General features: G+C 38.3%; 1 protein-coding gene across 1 annotated transcript in view; it reads right to left on the reverse strand.

Annotated features, from left to right (window-relative positions):
- PIWIL1 (piwi like RNA-mediated gene silencing 1) overlaps positions 1 to 16,096 on the reverse strand; it is a 63,273-nt gene extending 47,177 nt beyond the window's left edge. The window contains exons 1-6 of the mRNA XM_027844243.1: positions 16,019 to 16,096; positions 15,041 to 15,410; positions 7,343 to 7,471; positions 5,396 to 5,610; positions 3,704 to 3,825; positions 2,589 to 2,672 (exon numbers count right to left, since the gene is read on the reverse strand). Coding sequence (XP_027700044.1) covers positions 2,589 to 2,672; positions 3,704 to 3,825; positions 5,396 to 5,610; positions 7,343 to 7,471; positions 15,041 to 15,410; positions 16,019 to 16,096 — 998 coding nt within the window. The remainder of the gene's footprint in view (positions 1 to 2,588; positions 2,673 to 3,703; positions 3,826 to 5,395; positions 5,611 to 7,342; positions 7,472 to 15,040; positions 15,411 to 16,018) is intronic.
- Positions 16,097 to 17,952: the final 1,856 nt, after the last annotated feature.

The following is a 17,952-nucleotide window of genomic DNA, read 5'->3' on the forward strand; positions in this document are numbered from 1 at the left end:
TACTTAGACTGAAAGAAGGCATGAGTGGTTGAATTCTTCCGAGGCAGACACTTGCATTTCAGGGTTCCTAACACCCATAAACTACAACACCTCCACTTTCTCTCTTCTTACTTCTCACAAAACTGCTCTCTTCAAAGTTATGAAGGATCTCTTAGTTGCCAAATCCAATCCTTTCTCAGTTCTCATTCTCCTTGACCTCTCTGCAGCTGCTGACACTGTTGATCACTCTCTCCTCCTTGACACTTTCTTTTCTGTTTTTAAGACACCACTCTCTCCTGATTCTCCTCCTTCCTATTTAACCACTTCTCTGTCTCCTTTGCTGGATCCTCACCTAGATCATAATCACAGATATCCCACATACTGTCATTCTCTCTCTCCCTTTTTTTTTTTTTTTAGTGAGGCAATTGGGGTTAAGTGACTTGCCCAGAGTCACACAGCAAGGAAGTACTATGTGTCTGAGGTTGAATTTGAACTCAGGTCCTCCTGACTCCAGGGCCGGTGCTCTATCCACTGTGCCACCTAGCTGTCCCTATGCTGTAATTCTCAAATCTACCTATCTTGACCCTCTTCCACTGACCTACAATCTTGCATCTTCGACTGCCTTTCAGACATCTTGAACTGGATGTCCAGTAGACAACTTAAACTGAATATATCCAAAACCAAACTCCTTATCTTTTCCCTTAAACCCACTCCACCTCCTACCTTCCCTATTATTGTAAAAGATAACATCCTCCCAGTTCCTAAGGTTCACAACCTACGAGTCATCCTGGATTTCTCACTATCACCCCCTATACCCAAGCTATTGTCAAGGTCTATCAATTTCATCTTTGCAACATGTCTTGAATACATCCTCTCCACTGACACTGCCACCCCTCTAGTACAGACCCTCCTCACCTCACTCCTAGACAGTTTTAACAGCTGTCAGTAGGTCTACCTGCCTCGTCTCTCAATATTCTAGTCTATCCTCCATTCAGTCACCAAAGTGATTTCCTAATGTGCTGATAATGTCATCCCCCTAGTCAATAAACTCCAGAGGCTCCCTACTGCCTCTTGGATCAAATACAAAATCGTCTGCTTGGCATTCAAAGCCCTTTATAATCTGGTCCCCTCCTACCTTTCCAGTTTTCTTACACCTTACTTCTTTACACACACTCTTCAGTTCAGTGACATTGACCTCCTGGTTGTTCCACGAACAAGATAATCCATCTGTTGGCTCTGGGTCTTTTCATTGGCTATCCTCCATGCCTGAAATGCTCTCCATCCTTATCTCTGCCTACTGTCTTCCCTAGCTTCCTTTAAATCCCAACCAAAATGCCATCTTCCAGAGGAAGCTTCGCTTAACCCCTTTTAATTCTAGTGCTTTCCCTCTCATTTACTTCCTATTCTATATATAGCTTGTTTGTACAACATTTGTTTGCTTGTTGTTCCTCCCATTAAATTATGAGGTCCTCGAAGGCAGGGTTGTTTTTTTTGTTGTTGTGGTTGTTGTTTGTTTTTTTGCCTTTCTAATGCTTCATACAGTTCCTGGAACATAGTAGGTGCTTAGTAAATGTTTATTGACTGACTATTCAAGATATTTTTTAAAATACCATTAGGATATACTTCATAGGATTAGATGAAGCAATAAAAATCCCATGAAAGGTGAAACTGACAAAAATGGTAAGAGAAATTAGGGGAAAAAAAGAGGAATATATACTGATTATAACCAGATCTCATTTTGGTATTATATATAGTACATAATTTATAATTAATGTAAAGTCATAATTATCAAAGCCACCTAGCATTAGATGAAAAAAGCAAGTATTTCAATGTAATAGAGGAAACAATCTAGAGCTAGAACCAAAGGACTATAATAAATCAGGTATTTAATATGCTCAAGATCAAAGCAGGGAAGGAATTCATTATTTGGTAAAAGATTGTTTGGAAAATTGGATGGCAGTTTGTTGGAAAAAAATGCTTATTAGATTAATATCTCACAACATACATGACAATAAATTCTGAATAAATATAATATTCTATTATTTTCTAATTTATAATTCTCATTCATCCAAATCTGTTTTCATTATAATAAAAAAGAAAAATTCTCAACTCTATGACAAATAGAAGTTAAAGAAAGTGAAAGATCCACGATCGATGTATTTTTACACTAAGAGCAATAAATTCAAAATAAGAAAGAAAAAGACTCAGTTTTTTACTAATACAATTATATCTATTTCTAGGACATTTTTAGGTGTCAAACTTTTTTTCTAGGAATGTTTGTAGTAAAGATTTTTCTATTGTTCTCCAACAGATAAGTAATATTAAAAAAAAAGGTTTGATTAAAAGTTACCTTTGCCATTAACAGACACTAGACACTGTCTCCTAAAACAAAAAAAGGGCTCAAAGTTTCCTATAATAATTATATATTTTTAGAAAACTGAGAACCCAATCTATCCCAATTGATATTGCACCATTTAATCTAACAGTAACTATAACACTTACAAAACACACCACCATAATTAAGGGTTATAAGCTCCTTTTTCCTTAAAAAATAGGAAGTATTCTATTGTGTTAAATGCTATGTAGATGTCCATTCCTATTATACAAACCTTAAATCTCTCATGTCTTCTGCCCCATTGTAAATGTCATAAAAATTTCGTCCAATTTGTACGAGATTCATGGTATTCAAAAATCTAGAATTTAAAGGACAGTAAAATTTTATTATTTATGTTTGTTCTACTTTATTCCCAAGAAGAAAATAAGACTGATTGATTAAAATGAAACAATATTTATAAAGTGCTTGGCACACCTTAAAGTACTATAGAAATGCTAGCTACTATTGTTATTATTATATGTAAAGTGCTATGCAAACCTTAAAGAGTTATAGGTATGCTAGTTTTTGAGATGTCTACTACATCCCCCTCTCAAAAGAAGTTCCAGTAATAGTATTCACATATCTGCAAAGTGCTTTACAAAAATCATCTCATTTGATCCTTGGAAGGTAGGTACTATTAACATCGGGATAATAATAGCCCCTTGCTTGCAGGGTTGTTATGACTATCAAATGAGATAATGTGTGTAAAGGGCTAAGCACAGTGCCTGGCACCTAACAAGCATTTAATAAATGCTTTTCTCTTCTTCCCCTTCCCATCATTATTATCTCCATTTTATAGTTAGGAAACCAAGGCAGACAGAGGTTAAGTGACTGGCCCGGGGTCACACAGCTAGTAAATAAATGCCTGAGGCCACATGTGAACTCAGTTCTTCCTCATCCAAGTCCAAGAGGGCAGAACCCTGGTTTTACCTTGGCTCTCTACCAGTAATTAGCCTAGCCCTCTGTACCCAGGAAGTAGATAATGCTTACTGAATTGAGTTCAAATTACTTATTGAGAAAAAAAAATCTACCCAATACTTTCAATGTCGATCCTATGAAGTGGCTGATTAGACTCAGGGTCTATAGAGCAGGAAATTGGAACAATTATACTTTATCTCTATTACAAGCATCTTATTTCAGAGTGATCTTCCTTCCCATGAACTTATTAAGAGAAGGAGGAGTTGAAGTCTACACTGAGAATAAACTACCTATGAAATCTTTTACCATCCCCACATGTTTGGATTTCAAAAATCACAAAGGGTTACAGGGATGCACTTGGTTTCACTAATGTTCACCACACCTAAACATACCATGATCTGAGTTCAAGGAAGCGAAAAGGGTCAAACAAACCTTTTGAAAATAATATTGTAGAACTGTAAGCATGTTGGTGAATTAGGTAGAAGTTCATTGGTTAAAGTGATAGTTATCCTCACATTCTCTCCACTGTGTGTCTGACTAAACACTTCAGTAACCTGAAAAAAAAATAATAAAAAGTATGCCTAGTAGATGATCAAAATGGACAAACAATGACGACAATACAAGTAGCAAACAGAACTACGAAGTCAGTTTACTTTCTGAAATGCTCCCAAAAGCACGAGTCTCTTTTTTCCACAACTAGCCTGGATTTACAAGACAAGCATTTCAGAGTTAACCCTGAGGCAAACCTGATAGTTTATTAAATGAAAGTTATTTTCATTAAAAACAGATTCTAAGCCTAGCAATAGAAACTTAAAAAGCAAGAATATCCAATTATACAGTTTAGCTTTCTAAAATTCACCTCAAGCAAATGTTTAATGAAGGAACGGGTGATGTCTGGTTTAAAAATACTTCTGCTTTGAATTCAGGGGATGAGGAACCATAGAACAGAAGCAGAACAAGGAACCCAAATTTCAGTAACTGTGTCTGTATCAAGACTGTAATCGGCCTTTTAAACATACCTTTGGGGGAGGCGAAGAGGAAGAAGAGGAGGGTGTATCTAAAGTTTCATTGGCTTAGAGAACCCTCTGATGAGCAAATGCCCTTTCCCCATGAAGATGAGCACTTGTTCTGCAACTTAGTCTTAAGAGACACTAGGAGGTCAGTGACCTAGAGGTTAGTAAGGTTAGTTAACCTGGGGTACTACAAGGTTACAGTCACACAACTAGGATTTATCAGAACCAGGATTTGAACTTAGGCTTTCCCAACCAAACTTTCAATCAGAGTGGTTTTTTAAAATTACTTATGTATTAGAAAATAGTACAGAAATCTTTACTACTGACATTCCTGAAAAAAGAGTCTGACATCTAAAAACTGTTATTGAGTTATTTTTTAGTCATGTCCAAATCTCTGTGACCCCATTTGAGGTTTTCTTGGCAAAGATGTTGGAGTGGTTTGCCATTTCCTTCCCTGGATGAGGAAACTGAAGCAAAGAGGGTTAAGTGACCAAGGTCACACAGCTAGTAAGTGTCTGAGGCCTGATTCAAACTCACGAAGAGGAATCTTCCTGATTCCAGACCTGGTGATATCTACTATATTTAATTAGTGCAAATATGGGCCATCCTCCTAAAGTGAGATCTTTGAAAGCAAAATGCACAGGAAAACTCTTCAAAGTACAATTACAGGCTACAACTAGGCTTGCTATTACAGGACTTTGTCCATAGTAGGTACTTAGTAAGATTTGTTGTGCAAGCTAGACACTTTGGGAAGTGATGCAGAATTATAGCCTAGACTAATGTGGTGCCTTTATTGCAAAGAACTTTTTTATTCAAATTTACATGTGCTAATATCAGTATTTGAATTTAAATCAATCAATAAACATTTATTAAGACAAACACATTGTTAGGCTATGGAGAATCCAAAAAGGTGACAAAGAAAACAACAGGTGTTCCTGGATTTTAATCAAAGATCTACCAGCTATACTACCTTTGGGGACCACCTTAAAAACTGACTATACCATTACTTTATATTATATTTAACTTTTATCACAACTTGCAACTGCAGTGACTGGATCACATTTTCTTTAACAGCCTAAAAATGTAACACCAATCAAAAATATTATTTCACCTTGTTTTGTAGTCTATGGCATAAAAATAATATTGCTCCGTCAAAAGAATAACGTTTTCCTAGGAGTTGTTTGTGCACGTCAAGTAAAATGGAACGGAGTCTTTTGGAATCCATCTGTGGGTTGAAGTTAACATGGTACTGGTATAGTGCCCACTGGGGAAGAGCTGTCAGCCGGAAATGGTTTGTCTTCAATTGGACTACAGTCCCTGAAGTACCTGAAAGATTGAGCCAGATTTGAAAGACTGTGAGACATCAAACCTACTTATCCTTCCCTATCATTTCTAATGCTCTAATCTAACTGGATATTTTTCCAAGACTCAAAATAGCACAATACCTGACTCTTAGGGACACTAATCTAAAAGCCATCTGAGTGGATACAAAACTATGCCTTTAATATATGAATCTAGTCAAAGGTCTAATTTAGTAATATCAAAAGAATCCTATGAAAAGCTCAAGTCTGCAAAAGATTTTTGAACTACTCAATTACCTACATATTTCAAAGATTTGCACTACACTGAATCAGTTGTGAAATAGCAAACCAGCTTACTCTCCCCTGGCATACATTTTTAATACACTGTCTAAACAGGGAGCCGTCTTCCACAAAAGGGCAGAGGACAGTATCTCATCTGACAGTCAGACAACAGAAAAGCCCTCAGACCTACCTGATGGCTTAGCATGTCAGAACAGCTGTGTAAGAATGAATAGATGTGGGGCAGCTAGGGGGTGCAGTGGATAGACCTGAGTTCAAATCCGGCCTCAGACACTTGACACTTACTAGCTGTGTGACCCTGAGCAAGTCACTTAATCCCGACTGCCTCACCAAAAAGCAAAACCAAACCAAAAACAACAAAAAAAAGAATGAATAGATGAATGAATGGCAAAGCATTTCTTAACTGTTTACTATGTGCCAGGTACCGTGCTAAGCACTGATTGATTATACAAACCCAAGGCTAGCTAGACAGCTTTTGCCTTGAGAAGCTTATGTTCTAACGGGGGAAGATCAAAAGCTGGGGGATAGAAAATGTGGGTGGGAGGTGAAGATGGGAAAATAGGAGTATAGCAGCATGGTTTGTTAATGCCTGGAAAGTGGTGCAGTGCCCTGATTCTGGTCAAGATAAGATCACTATCAAAGCCAGTCACTAAAGCAAAAACAAAATCAAAATCTCAAAGTAGTAACACCAATTGAAAATATCACTTTATCTTATAAAAACAAACAAAAAAACATAAGCACACTCTTCTAAATTAATCTTCCTAAAAAAGTCAAATCCCTTTAAAAGGAAAACCTCTCTAGTGCAAAGGTTTCTAAAATTGAAAACGACCTATTGAAAGAGTGATATTTGGGACAGCCAGGATCCAGAGGAAAGGGATATTCCTTCAGAGTTAATCATAACGCTTGAGCCATGTTTAAAAAGAAACTTTGTGTTCAAAAAGAAACAATGGAAATTCTGTTTCCATAGGACAAATGCAGGAAAGGACAAAAGAAGGCCCAAATCTTCCAGGACCTTCTCATGCTAAACAATAAAACTGCTTAGGGTTAGATGCTGGACTTGTGACTTAACCGACATAGGGATTCCCACTCCCAACTGGGGGAACTCCCTCCTTTACATATCCAAGCAGGGAATCTTCCCAGCACTTTAGAGTCTTACAGTTAGTTATCTAGCGTCCTGAGAGGTTAAGTGTCTGGCTCAGGGTCACACAGACATTTTGTGGCAGGGCTTGAACCCAAGTATGTTGGCTTCAAGGTCAGTTCTCCATGAACTAGGCAATACTACCTCTAATAAAACTTAACTAGAAAAGAAAAAAAAAGAGTAGATAAAGTGAGAGAGAGGCCTGGATTCTGCCATAATACCAAGTTTAACCTATCCTTCTCAAGGTGTACTGTCACCTGGGTAGATACTGAGCACTAGAGAAAAGAGAGAATACCTAACTCCTGAGAAACTGACATACCTCTTTTGCACTCTATGAAATGATGTAGATTTTGCCGAGTATTCACACCAATGTCATGAATATTCTGTTTACCACGTCGTTTCTTCCTCTGTGTTGGTTCCATCAATCTGGCTGAGACTTGACCTTCTTCTGTTTGTGAAAAACAAAGTTAAACATTTGCTAAGATGTAAACCTGAATAGCATGAGTTCTTATGGCACTTTTAAGTTTTCCATTCATTCTCATTTTATCTGAATAAAAAGAAATAACCCCTTAGTGTTATTAAGGGAAAGCAAGTAATCAATAAATCAATCAATACACATTTATTAAATGCCTACTGTGTGTTAGGCACTGTGCTAATAGCTGGGGATACAAATAAAAAGAAAAGTCACTGCTTTCAAGAAGCTTCTGTTGTAATAGGAGAGACAAAATTTGAGAATGATGATTGATTGAGACAGAGATCTTGGTGAAGAATTTTCTAGCCACAGTAACTCATGAGGACAAGTAGGAGAGGGATAGTAGAGGGGACAGAAGGAGTTTAAGAATTCTACAGCTGAGACTGACTGCAAGCATTGTAGCTTATATACCTAGTACAGCTACAGTGGATAAAGTGCTGGGCCTGGAGTCAGGAAAGTTGTTGTTGTTGAGTCATTTTCTAGTCGTGTCTGACTCTCTGTGACCCCATTTAGGGTTTTCTTGTCAAAGACACTGGAGTTGTTTGCCATGTCCTTTTTTTTTTTTTAAGGCAATTGGGGTTAAGTGACTTGCCCAAGGTCACACAGCTAGTAAGTGTCAAGTGTTTGGTCTGAGGCCGGATTTGAACTCAGGTCCTCCTGACTTCAGGGCCAGTGCTCTATCCACTGTGCCCCCTAGCTGCCCCTGCCATGTCCTTCTTCAGCTCATTTTACAGATGAGGAAACTGAGGCAAACAGGGTTAAGTGACTTGCCAAGGGTGACACAGCTAGCAAGTATCTGAGGCCAAATTTTAACTCAAGTCCTCCTGACTCCAGGCCTGGCACTCTATCCACTGAGCCCCTTCCACCTCCTTTTTAAGGATTTAAAGGATTTAATTCCTTTTAAGGATTTAAAGGAGTCCTCAGACCAAAGAGTTTAAGAACCACTTCTCTAGCCCCATTCTTCATAGTCTGAGTAGAAGCTGAGGAAGCTTACGGCAGGAGTTATCTAGGGCTAAAGTTTGACAAGGCACAAGAGATAACAGGAAGGCAAGAATTCAAGAGCAGAGGATGGAGAGGATTCTGGGAAGATGGCAGAGTAGGTCAGAGAACTTTTGGCTCTTCAAGTTTCCTCCACAAAAAAGGCAGAACATCGCCTCAGAGCAGCAGAAATAAACATGGGGTAAAGCAGCTGTCTTGCTGAGACAATTTGTGAAGACCCCAAGAAAGACTTGACCTCCAGGGGCAGAGGTTTGACCTAAGCAAAGTGCAAACACCTCCAGGTCAACTCTATAGAATCAACAAACAAGCCCTGGGGACAGCTCGATCGAGAGGCAGCCTCAGTCTTAGAAACATTCATGTCCCAGATAGTGTAGGGGTCTGATGACTGAGTAGAAGACTGAAGGACCTTCCAGGGTCAAGAGATGCTAAACACAGCTGTGTTGACCAGATGTGTCCTAGGCTGTGGCTGCAGGGAGAAGATCTAGCACACACAGGGTGAGTGCAGTAGCAGAGGGGCAGGGATCCTGCTGGCTGCAGGCACTTGCAGGAGAGCAGAGTCTCTGGTCTCATTTGGGGCAGAGAGGACAACTATAGTCTGCAGCCACCAGATGGACCACAGGGAGTAAGATCGTTTTAAGGACAGTGTGGCTGGGGGTTCTAGCTGTGGTTTAGGAGTGGAGAGGAGAGCCCAAAGTTGGGCCCCAAGAAAGATCTCAGAAAATAACAGTGAGAAGGACCTGAGGCTTGCAGCATCGTTCCCCGTGCGTCAGGAATACAACTTGATTACACTAAAAGCTGCTAAAAACAAAATTAAACAATAAAATAATAAATAAACAAAAAAGGGCAAGCAAAGGAGAAAGAACCCAACCATAGACAGTTACTATGGGGATGGAGAAGATCTAGGTTCATATTCAGAGGAAGATAATGGAGCTAAAAAAACTACCCCTTTTTCAACAAGAAATGTCAAATGGTCCCAAACACAAAAAGAGTTCTTGGAAGGACTTAAAAAGGACTTTAAAAATCAAATAAGAGTATATCATCATATCATGTGCAAAGGGTGATAGTTTTGCTTCTTCTTTGCCTATTCTAATACCTTCAATTTCTTTTTATTCTCTTATCGCTAAAGCTAACATTTCCAGTATGATATTGAACAACAGTGGTGATAATGGATATTCTTGTTTCATCCCTGATCTTATTGGAAAGACTTCTAGCTTGTCCCAATTACATATTATGCTTGCTGAAGGTTTTAGATAGATGTTATTTATTATTTTAAGGAAGACTCCATTTATACCTATGCTTTCCAGTGTTTTTAATAGGAATTCTACCTATTGTAGAATTGGGTGTTGTATTTTTGTCAAAAGCTTTTTCTGCATCTACTGAGATGATCATGTGGTTTCTGTTAGTTTTCTTGTTGATATGATCAATTATGCTTATAGTTTTCCTCATATTGAACCAGCCCTGCATTCCCGGTATAAATCCTACCTGGTCACAATGTATTATTCTTGTGATAAGTTGCTGTAATCTATTTGCTAACATTTTATTTAAAATTTTTGCATCTATATTCATTAGAGAAATTGGTCTACAATTTTCTTTCTCTGTTTTGACTCTTCTTGGTTTAGGTATCAGCACCATATTTGTATCATAAAAAGAATTTGATAAGATTCCTTCTTTGCCTATTTTCCCAAGTAGTCTATATAGTATTGGAATTAATTGTTCTTTAAATGTTCGATAGAATTCGCTTGTAAATCCATCTGGCCCTGGAGATTTTTTCCTGGGGAGTTCATCAATGGCTTAGGTTTCTTTTTCTGAGATGGGGTTATTTAAGTATTTTACTTCCTCTTTTGTTAATCTGGGCAATTTATATTTTTGTAAATATGTATCCATTTCACTAAGATTGTCAAATTTATTGGCATACAGTTGGGCAAAATAGAGAATCCTAGAGAATCAAATAAACTACTTGAAATAATAAACAACTTTAGCAAAGTTGCAGGCTATAAAATAAACCCACATAAATCATTGGCATTTCTATATATTACCAACAAAGCCCAACAGCAAGAGATAGAAAGAAAAATTCCATTTAAGGTTACTGTAGACATTATAAAGCATTTAGGAGTCTACCTACCGAAACAAACCCAGAAACTATATGAACACAATTACAAAACACTTTTCACACAAATCAGATCTAAATAATTGGAAAAACATCAGTTGCTCATGGGTAGGCCAAGCTAATATAATAAAAATGACAATTCTACCTAATCTAATTTACTTATTCAGTGCCATACCAAACCACCAAAAATTACTTCATAGAGTTAAAAAAAATAATAACAAGATTCATTTGGAAAAACAAAAGGTCCAGAATATCAAGGGAACTAATGAAAAGAAATGCAGGGGAAGGTGGCCTAGCCATTCCAGATCTTAAATTGTATTATAAAGCAGCAATCATCAAAACTACTTGGTACTGGCTAAGAAATACAGTGGTGGATCAGTGAAACAGGTTAGGGATGCAAGATATAGCAGTCAATGACTACAGTAATCTACTATTTAATAAACCCAAAGACCCCAGCTTTGGGGATAACAACTCACTATTTGACAAAAACAGCTTAGGAAAACTGGAAGAGTATGGCAGAAACTAGGCATAGACTGAAATCTCATACCACATACCAAAATAAAATCGAAATAGGTTCATGATTTAGATATAAAGGCTGGTACTGTAAGCAAACTGGGAGAGCAAGGAATAGTTTACCTATCAGATTTATGGAGAACAGAAGAATTCATGACCAAACAGGAGATAGAGAACATTGCAAAATGCAAAATGGATAATTTTGATTACATTAAATTGAAAAGTTTTTACAAACAAAGCCAATGCAACCAAGATTAGAAGGAAGGTAGAAAATTGGGAAAGAATTTTTAGAACCAGCGTCTCTGATAAGGGCCTCATTTCTAAAATATATAGAGAATAAAGTCAAATTTATAAGAATACAAGTCATTCCCCAATTGATAAATGGTCAAAGGATATGAACAGGCAGTTCTCAGATGAAGAAATTAAAACCATTTATAGTCATATGAAAAAATGCTCTAAATCATTATTGATTAGAGAAATGCAAATCAAAACAACTCTGAGGTACCACATCACACCTATCAGATTGGCCAATATGACAAAACAAGAAAATGATAAATGGTGGAGATGTGGGAAAATTGGAACACAATGCATTGTTGGTGGAGTTGTGAACTGATCCAACCATTTTGGAGAGCAATTTGGAACTATGCCCAAAGGGCTATAAAAATGAGCATACCCTTTGACCCCACAATAGCACTTCTAGGGCTATATCCCAAAGAGATCATACAAATGGGAAGGGGACCCACATGTACAAAAACATTTATAGAAGCTCTTTTTGTGGTGGCAAAGAATTGGAATTGAAGGAATGCCCATCAGTTGGGGAATGGCTGAACAAGTTGTGGTATATGAATGTAATGGAGTATCATTGTGCTATAAGAAATGAAGAGCAGGCAGATTTCAGAAAAACCTGGAAACACTTGTATGGACTGATGCCGAGTGAAGTGAGCAGAAGCAGGAGAACGCTGTACATGGTAATGTCCACATTGTAGGATGACTAATTTCGATAGACTTAGCTCTTCTCAGCAATACAAGGATCTAACACATCTCCAAAGGCCTCATGATGGAAAATGCTATCCACATCCAAAGAAAGAACTATGGAGCTTGAATGCAGATCAAAGCATACCCTTTGCTATTTTTTCTCTTCTGTTTTGTTTTGTTTCCTCTTTCTGATGGTTCCTCCTATTGGTTCTAATTCTTCCTTACAACATCATTAATGTGAAAATATGTTTAATAGGAATGTATATGTAAGAGCCTATATCAGACTGCGAGCCATCTTGGGGAGGGAGGGAGGGGCATAGGGATAGAGGGGTAGAAAAATTTAAAACTCAAAAGCTTATGGAAGTGAATTTTAAAAAGAAGAAAAAAAAGATATAGCTCAAGTCTCATCTTCTATGTGAAGCCTTTCTGAATCCTTCAAATTACTAGTGCTCTCCTTCCCAAACTACACTCTACTTAAGTACTTTGCATATATTTGTATTTATCCACTTTACATTTATGGTGTCTATATGTTTATATGTATTTATTGTCTCCATCAGAATATAAGCTCATTGCAAGTAGGGATTGTTCTGTTCTTTGGGTTTGTATCCCTGAGTTTAGTAAACTGCGTGGCACATAGTAAGTGCATACAAAAAAAAAATCATACCCGGTGATTGACTGAAACAGGAGAAAATGAGGACACAAAAAAACCTAGAGAGGAAGATCTTCTAGTAATAGGGCATGGACAATAGGATTTTCTTCTTTAAAAAGAAAAGAAACATTCAATATAGTAGTAGAAAAGCTAGCTATACCAGTAAGACGAGAAAAAGAAATTGACAACATTAGAATAGGCAATGAAGAAACAAAACTATCACTTTTGCAAGCGATATGGTTTACATGGACTCCTAGAAAATCAATTAAAATATTTGAAACAATTAACAACTTTAGCAAAGTTGCAGGATATAAAATAAACAGTTATAAATCATTAGCATTTCTACATACTACTAACACAGCCCAGCAGCAAGAGATAGAAAGAGGAATTCCATTTAAAATAACTGTAGACAATATAAAATACTTGGGAGTCGACCTACCAAGACAAACCCAGGAACTACATGAACACAATTACAAAACGCCTTTCACAAAAATAAAAACAGATCTAAACAACTAGATAAACTGCTTATGGATAGGCCAAGCCAAAATAATAAAAATGACAATTCTGCCTAATTTATTTATTCAGTGCCATACCGATCAAACTACCCAAAATTACTTTATATAGCTAGAAAAAATAATAAAAAATTCATCTAGAAGAACAAAAGGTCAAGAATATCAAAGGAATCAATGAAAGAAAATGTGAAGGAAGGTTGCCTAACCATACCAGATCTCAAAGTGTAGTACAAAGCAGTAATCATCACAACAACCTGGTACTGGCTAAGAAATAGAATGGTGGATCAGTGGAATAGATTAGGTATATAATACATAATAGTAAATGACCATAGTAATGTAGTGCTTGATAAACCCCCACATCCAAGCTTTTGGTTTAAGAACTTACTATTTGAAAAAAATTGCTGTGAAAACTAAAATTAGTTTGGCAGAAACTAGGTATAAACCAACATCTAACACCATATTCCAAGATAAGATCAACATGGCGATGTGATTTAGACATAAAGGTTGATATAAAAAGCAAATTGGGGAGTATGGAAAATTTTACCTGTGGGATCTACGGATAAGGGAAGAATTTATAACCAACAAGAGAGGATTATAGGAAGTAAAATAAGTAATTTTGATTACATTAAATTTAAAAGTTGCCCCCCCCCAAAAAAATGCAACCAAGGTTAGAAGGAAAACAGGAAACTAACTTACAAGAAGTGCCTCTGATAAAGTCCTTATTTCTCAAATATATAAAGAACTGAGTCAACATATAAGAATATGAGTCATTCCCCAATTGATTAAGTGGCCAAAGGACATGAACAGGCAGCTTTCAGATGAAGAAATCAAAGCTATCTATAATCTGAAAAAATGCTCTAAATCACTACTGATTAGAGAAATGCCAATTAAGACAACTCTGACGTACAATCTCACAACTATTAATTTGGCTAATATCGCAAAAAGGAAAATGACAAATATCGCTGAAGATGTGGAAAAATTGGGACACTGTAATATACTGTTGGTAGAACTGTGAACTAATCCAACCATTCTGGAGATTGATTTGGAACTATGCCCAAAGGGCTATAAAATTGTACATACGATACCACAGTACACAGTACCATTAGTAGATCTGTATCCCAAAGGGATCAAAAGAAAAGGAAAAGGACCTGTATGTACAAAAATATTTATGGCAGCTCTTTTTATGATGGCAAAGAATTGGACACTGAGCACTTGCCTATCATTTGGGTAATAGGTGAACAAGTTGTGGTATATGATTATAATGGAATATTATTATACTACATGAAATGATGAACAGGATGATTTCAGAAAAACCTGGAAAGACATGAACTGATGCAAAGTGAAGTGAGCAGAAGCAGAAGAACATTCTACACAGTAACAGCAATATTGTATATAATGATCAACTGTGAATGACTTAGCTATTCTGATCAATACAATGATTCAAGACCATTCTGAAGGACTTATAATGAAAAATGCCATCCACTTCCAGGGAAAGAAGTGATGGAGTCTGAAAGCAAATTAAAGTATACTTTTTTCACTTTATTTTTCTTGCTTTTTTTGGCAACATGATTAATATGGAAATATTTGGCATGATTTCACATGTATTAGTGATATCACATTTCTTGCCTTCTTAACAGATGTGAGAAGGGTAGGAAGAAAGGAAAGAATCTGAACCTCAAAAAATATTTTTAAATGAATGTTAAAAATAAATTTTTAAAAAGAGAGAGAAGAAAAGGAAACAAAAAAAAAAACTCATAGTAATTTTTTTAATCCTGTTCCCACAACATCACCTGGAAGTGTGGATGCTCCCACCTCAGCTCCTCCTTCTGCCCCTCTTGGCTCTTCATGCCTAACAAGCTCTCTTGCTGGTGCCAGTGCGGATGCTTGTGCTGCTGGTGATAGAGCCAGTGGTGGTCGTATGGGCACTGGTGCCCGAGCCCAGGCTGGTGCCCGAGCCCGTCCTGCTGGTCGAGCCAATATTTCTGCACAAGTTGGTGCCCTAGCGGTTGCTGGTGGCTGGGCCGATATTTCTGCCCCACCTCGTGCCTGAGTTGATGCTGGTGCCCGAGCCATTTCTGGAGCTGGAGCTGGTCCTGGTGCTTGCCACCACTGCCATTGCCGTTGTTGACCCCTAGAGCTCCCATTCCCAGGCTGCTGACCCTGCAGTTTGTTTATTTACTTTTTTGCAATTAAAAATACCATCAAATCTCACATACCAATAGAGGACTCAGTTATGCAGTCAAGAAATGATATTTAAAATGACAAATACAAACTATCCCCAGAACAGGAGGAGTAGACAGATACAGCATGAGAATCTTAAAACAAGGGAAGTTAAGACTATTTGCACACCAAAAGACTTGTGTTCATTTGTTCCTCATTTAAATACTTTTCAGAATGGAAATACACTATGAGCTACCATTGGAACTTCTGTTTGAAAACTAGGGAAATAAGGAAACATGCATCATGTACTATAGTCAAATGACTTGTAAAGGAATCATTGGGCAGATATAGAATTGCAATAGCCTTTTAGGATTCTTTGGGGAGAGGCCGAGGTGGGGGTGGGGGGCAGGAGGGGTGTTGCTAGTTAGAGGGAAGTGGTCAGGATTGCCAATTATTGGTACAGGCCCCATCTATGGGGGCCTTAACAACAACTTAATCCCACTTATCCTCAATATGTAAGGAATACTGAATTCCCAACCACGCCCAACAGAAGACTATGGACGGATGGCTCTCAATATATCCACATTTATGGAAATGAGAGCACTCACCTCAACAGGTGCACCATTCTGGGCTGCCTGTGGTGGCCTTCCTCTTGCCATTCTGTTTTTCCTGGCTCGACCACTCATTTTTTTTTTCTAGAAATGAGCAATACACTAAACTTCACTTTTCCTTAATACTTCCTTGAACTTCTCTTATTTCGATTAAGCTTTCAAAATAGACTTTTGAAGAACATGTATTTACCAAACAAATACAACTTGTCTTTTTTACTTGAGACAAAGCATTCCAATCACCATAGGTAGCTTACCATAATGAAGAAAATTTTTTCAAATTAGTTCTAAGGTTGCAACTGGAATCTTCAATGGATTTATTTCAATACTGTGTTTAATAATATCAACACCTTATAGAAAAATCATCATAGAATTTAAAATTTTAACAAGGACTCTTTTCCCCTTTAGTTTGAAGGCCTGGGGCACAAGGAATGAAATATAGTCATGACCTCTCCCCCTCCTTAGTCATGAAAGAAAGTTCAGGCTAGAAAACTTAACTTTCTATTATTTGTAATTAATCAGCATTGGGTTTTATGAAGAGACAATAAGATCTAGAAAGATCTTATAAGTCATCCAATTTAAATTCATTTTACAGATAAGGGAACACCCAGAAAGGTTTAGGGTTAAGTAACTTGCCCATGATCATTAGATTTTAATTTGATTCCTCTAAATTCTGATCTAGCATTCTATTCTGCCATGCAATGAGTCACACAAGCATTAAGTAGAAACACCAAATTTGACTTGATCTTCTATCCACCAATCCTGGGCTCTTTGGGTTTCAAGTTGTTGTAAGTGGTAGACTTGAGAGCAGTTGTAGTCACGAAGAACTTAGTCTGAATCTACAAGATGGGTATTTACCATGGTTATGTTACTTAACCTAAGGCTCAGTTTCTTCCTCTGTAAAATGGTTACAATAATGGCGATAGTACTTATCTCATAAGAGTTGTAAGGCTCAAATGAGATAAGATACAGACAGCAACACACAAGAATCCTGAAACTGAGGAACAGCTATAAATGGAGGAAGAAGCCTTCATTAGCCCCATGGGATGTGCATGTTGGGAAACTTGGGGGGGCTCCCATCACCCCTTCCTTAACAAGGGGCTGGGCTTCAGGGAGGGGGAGCTAAGGACTTTCATTATTCTCTTCCAGGTCTGGGGGATGTTTCCCAGAGTGGGGAGAGGAGGACTCTTCAAACAGCTCCATCCATAATGGGAGTGGGAGGCTCGGAAGAGTTAGGGAGGGGGAGACTCTCCTGCCTGCCCCATCCACGAAAGGAGAGCCCCCCAAAGATCCACTGAATGGGGGAAGGGTGCCACCTATCAGTCCCTTGAGTTGTATTGCAGGCCTAAAAAAGGAAAAAAAAAAGGCAGTTACCCTCGGGGGATACAAGCCTACCTCCCCCCCCAACAAAATCACTCCCTTTTCCTCCTCTTTCTTCTTCTTCTTCTTTTTCTTCTCCTCCTCCTCCTTCCCGGGTGCCACCCTTCCTACCTCCACTGCCTCGCTCGCCTCTTTAGAGCCCTTCTAATTATAGCACGTGCTGGAGATTCCCGTCACTTCGATCACTCCGCCATCTCCTACTCTCCAGGACCCCCACATGGAGTAATTATCCCCTCTTCTTCTCTTTGTAAAATTCCACGACATCCCCCACCCACAATCTAGCCACCATTCTTCAGGACCTCGTCCTACTTGGGCGGATAGAAGAGTCTAGCCCTAGGATCTCTTTTCCTTCCCTGTGCGGACGGACATGACCCAGGTACGACCTTGTAGTGTAACCGCGCTCTACTCGGGCCCAGCTCCAGAAGGCCCCGCCCACAAGCGCTCGTGCTGTTCCAGGATTGGCTGCCTGGGCCCGTCGCCCCACGCTCTCCCTCTAAAGGGACGAAGCGTGTGGAGAAGCGGGCAGGCGTGGGCCTGAGGGGCGCACGGGGCTG

This window comes from Vombatus ursinus, unplaced genomic scaffold (assembly GCF_900497805.2).
Source record: "Vombatus ursinus unplaced genomic scaffold, bare-nosed wombat genome assembly UNPS02014935.1, whole genome shotgun sequence".
In the NCBI taxonomy this organism is placed as follows: Eukaryota; Metazoa; Chordata; class Mammalia; order Diprotodontia; family Vombatidae; genus Vombatus; species Vombatus ursinus.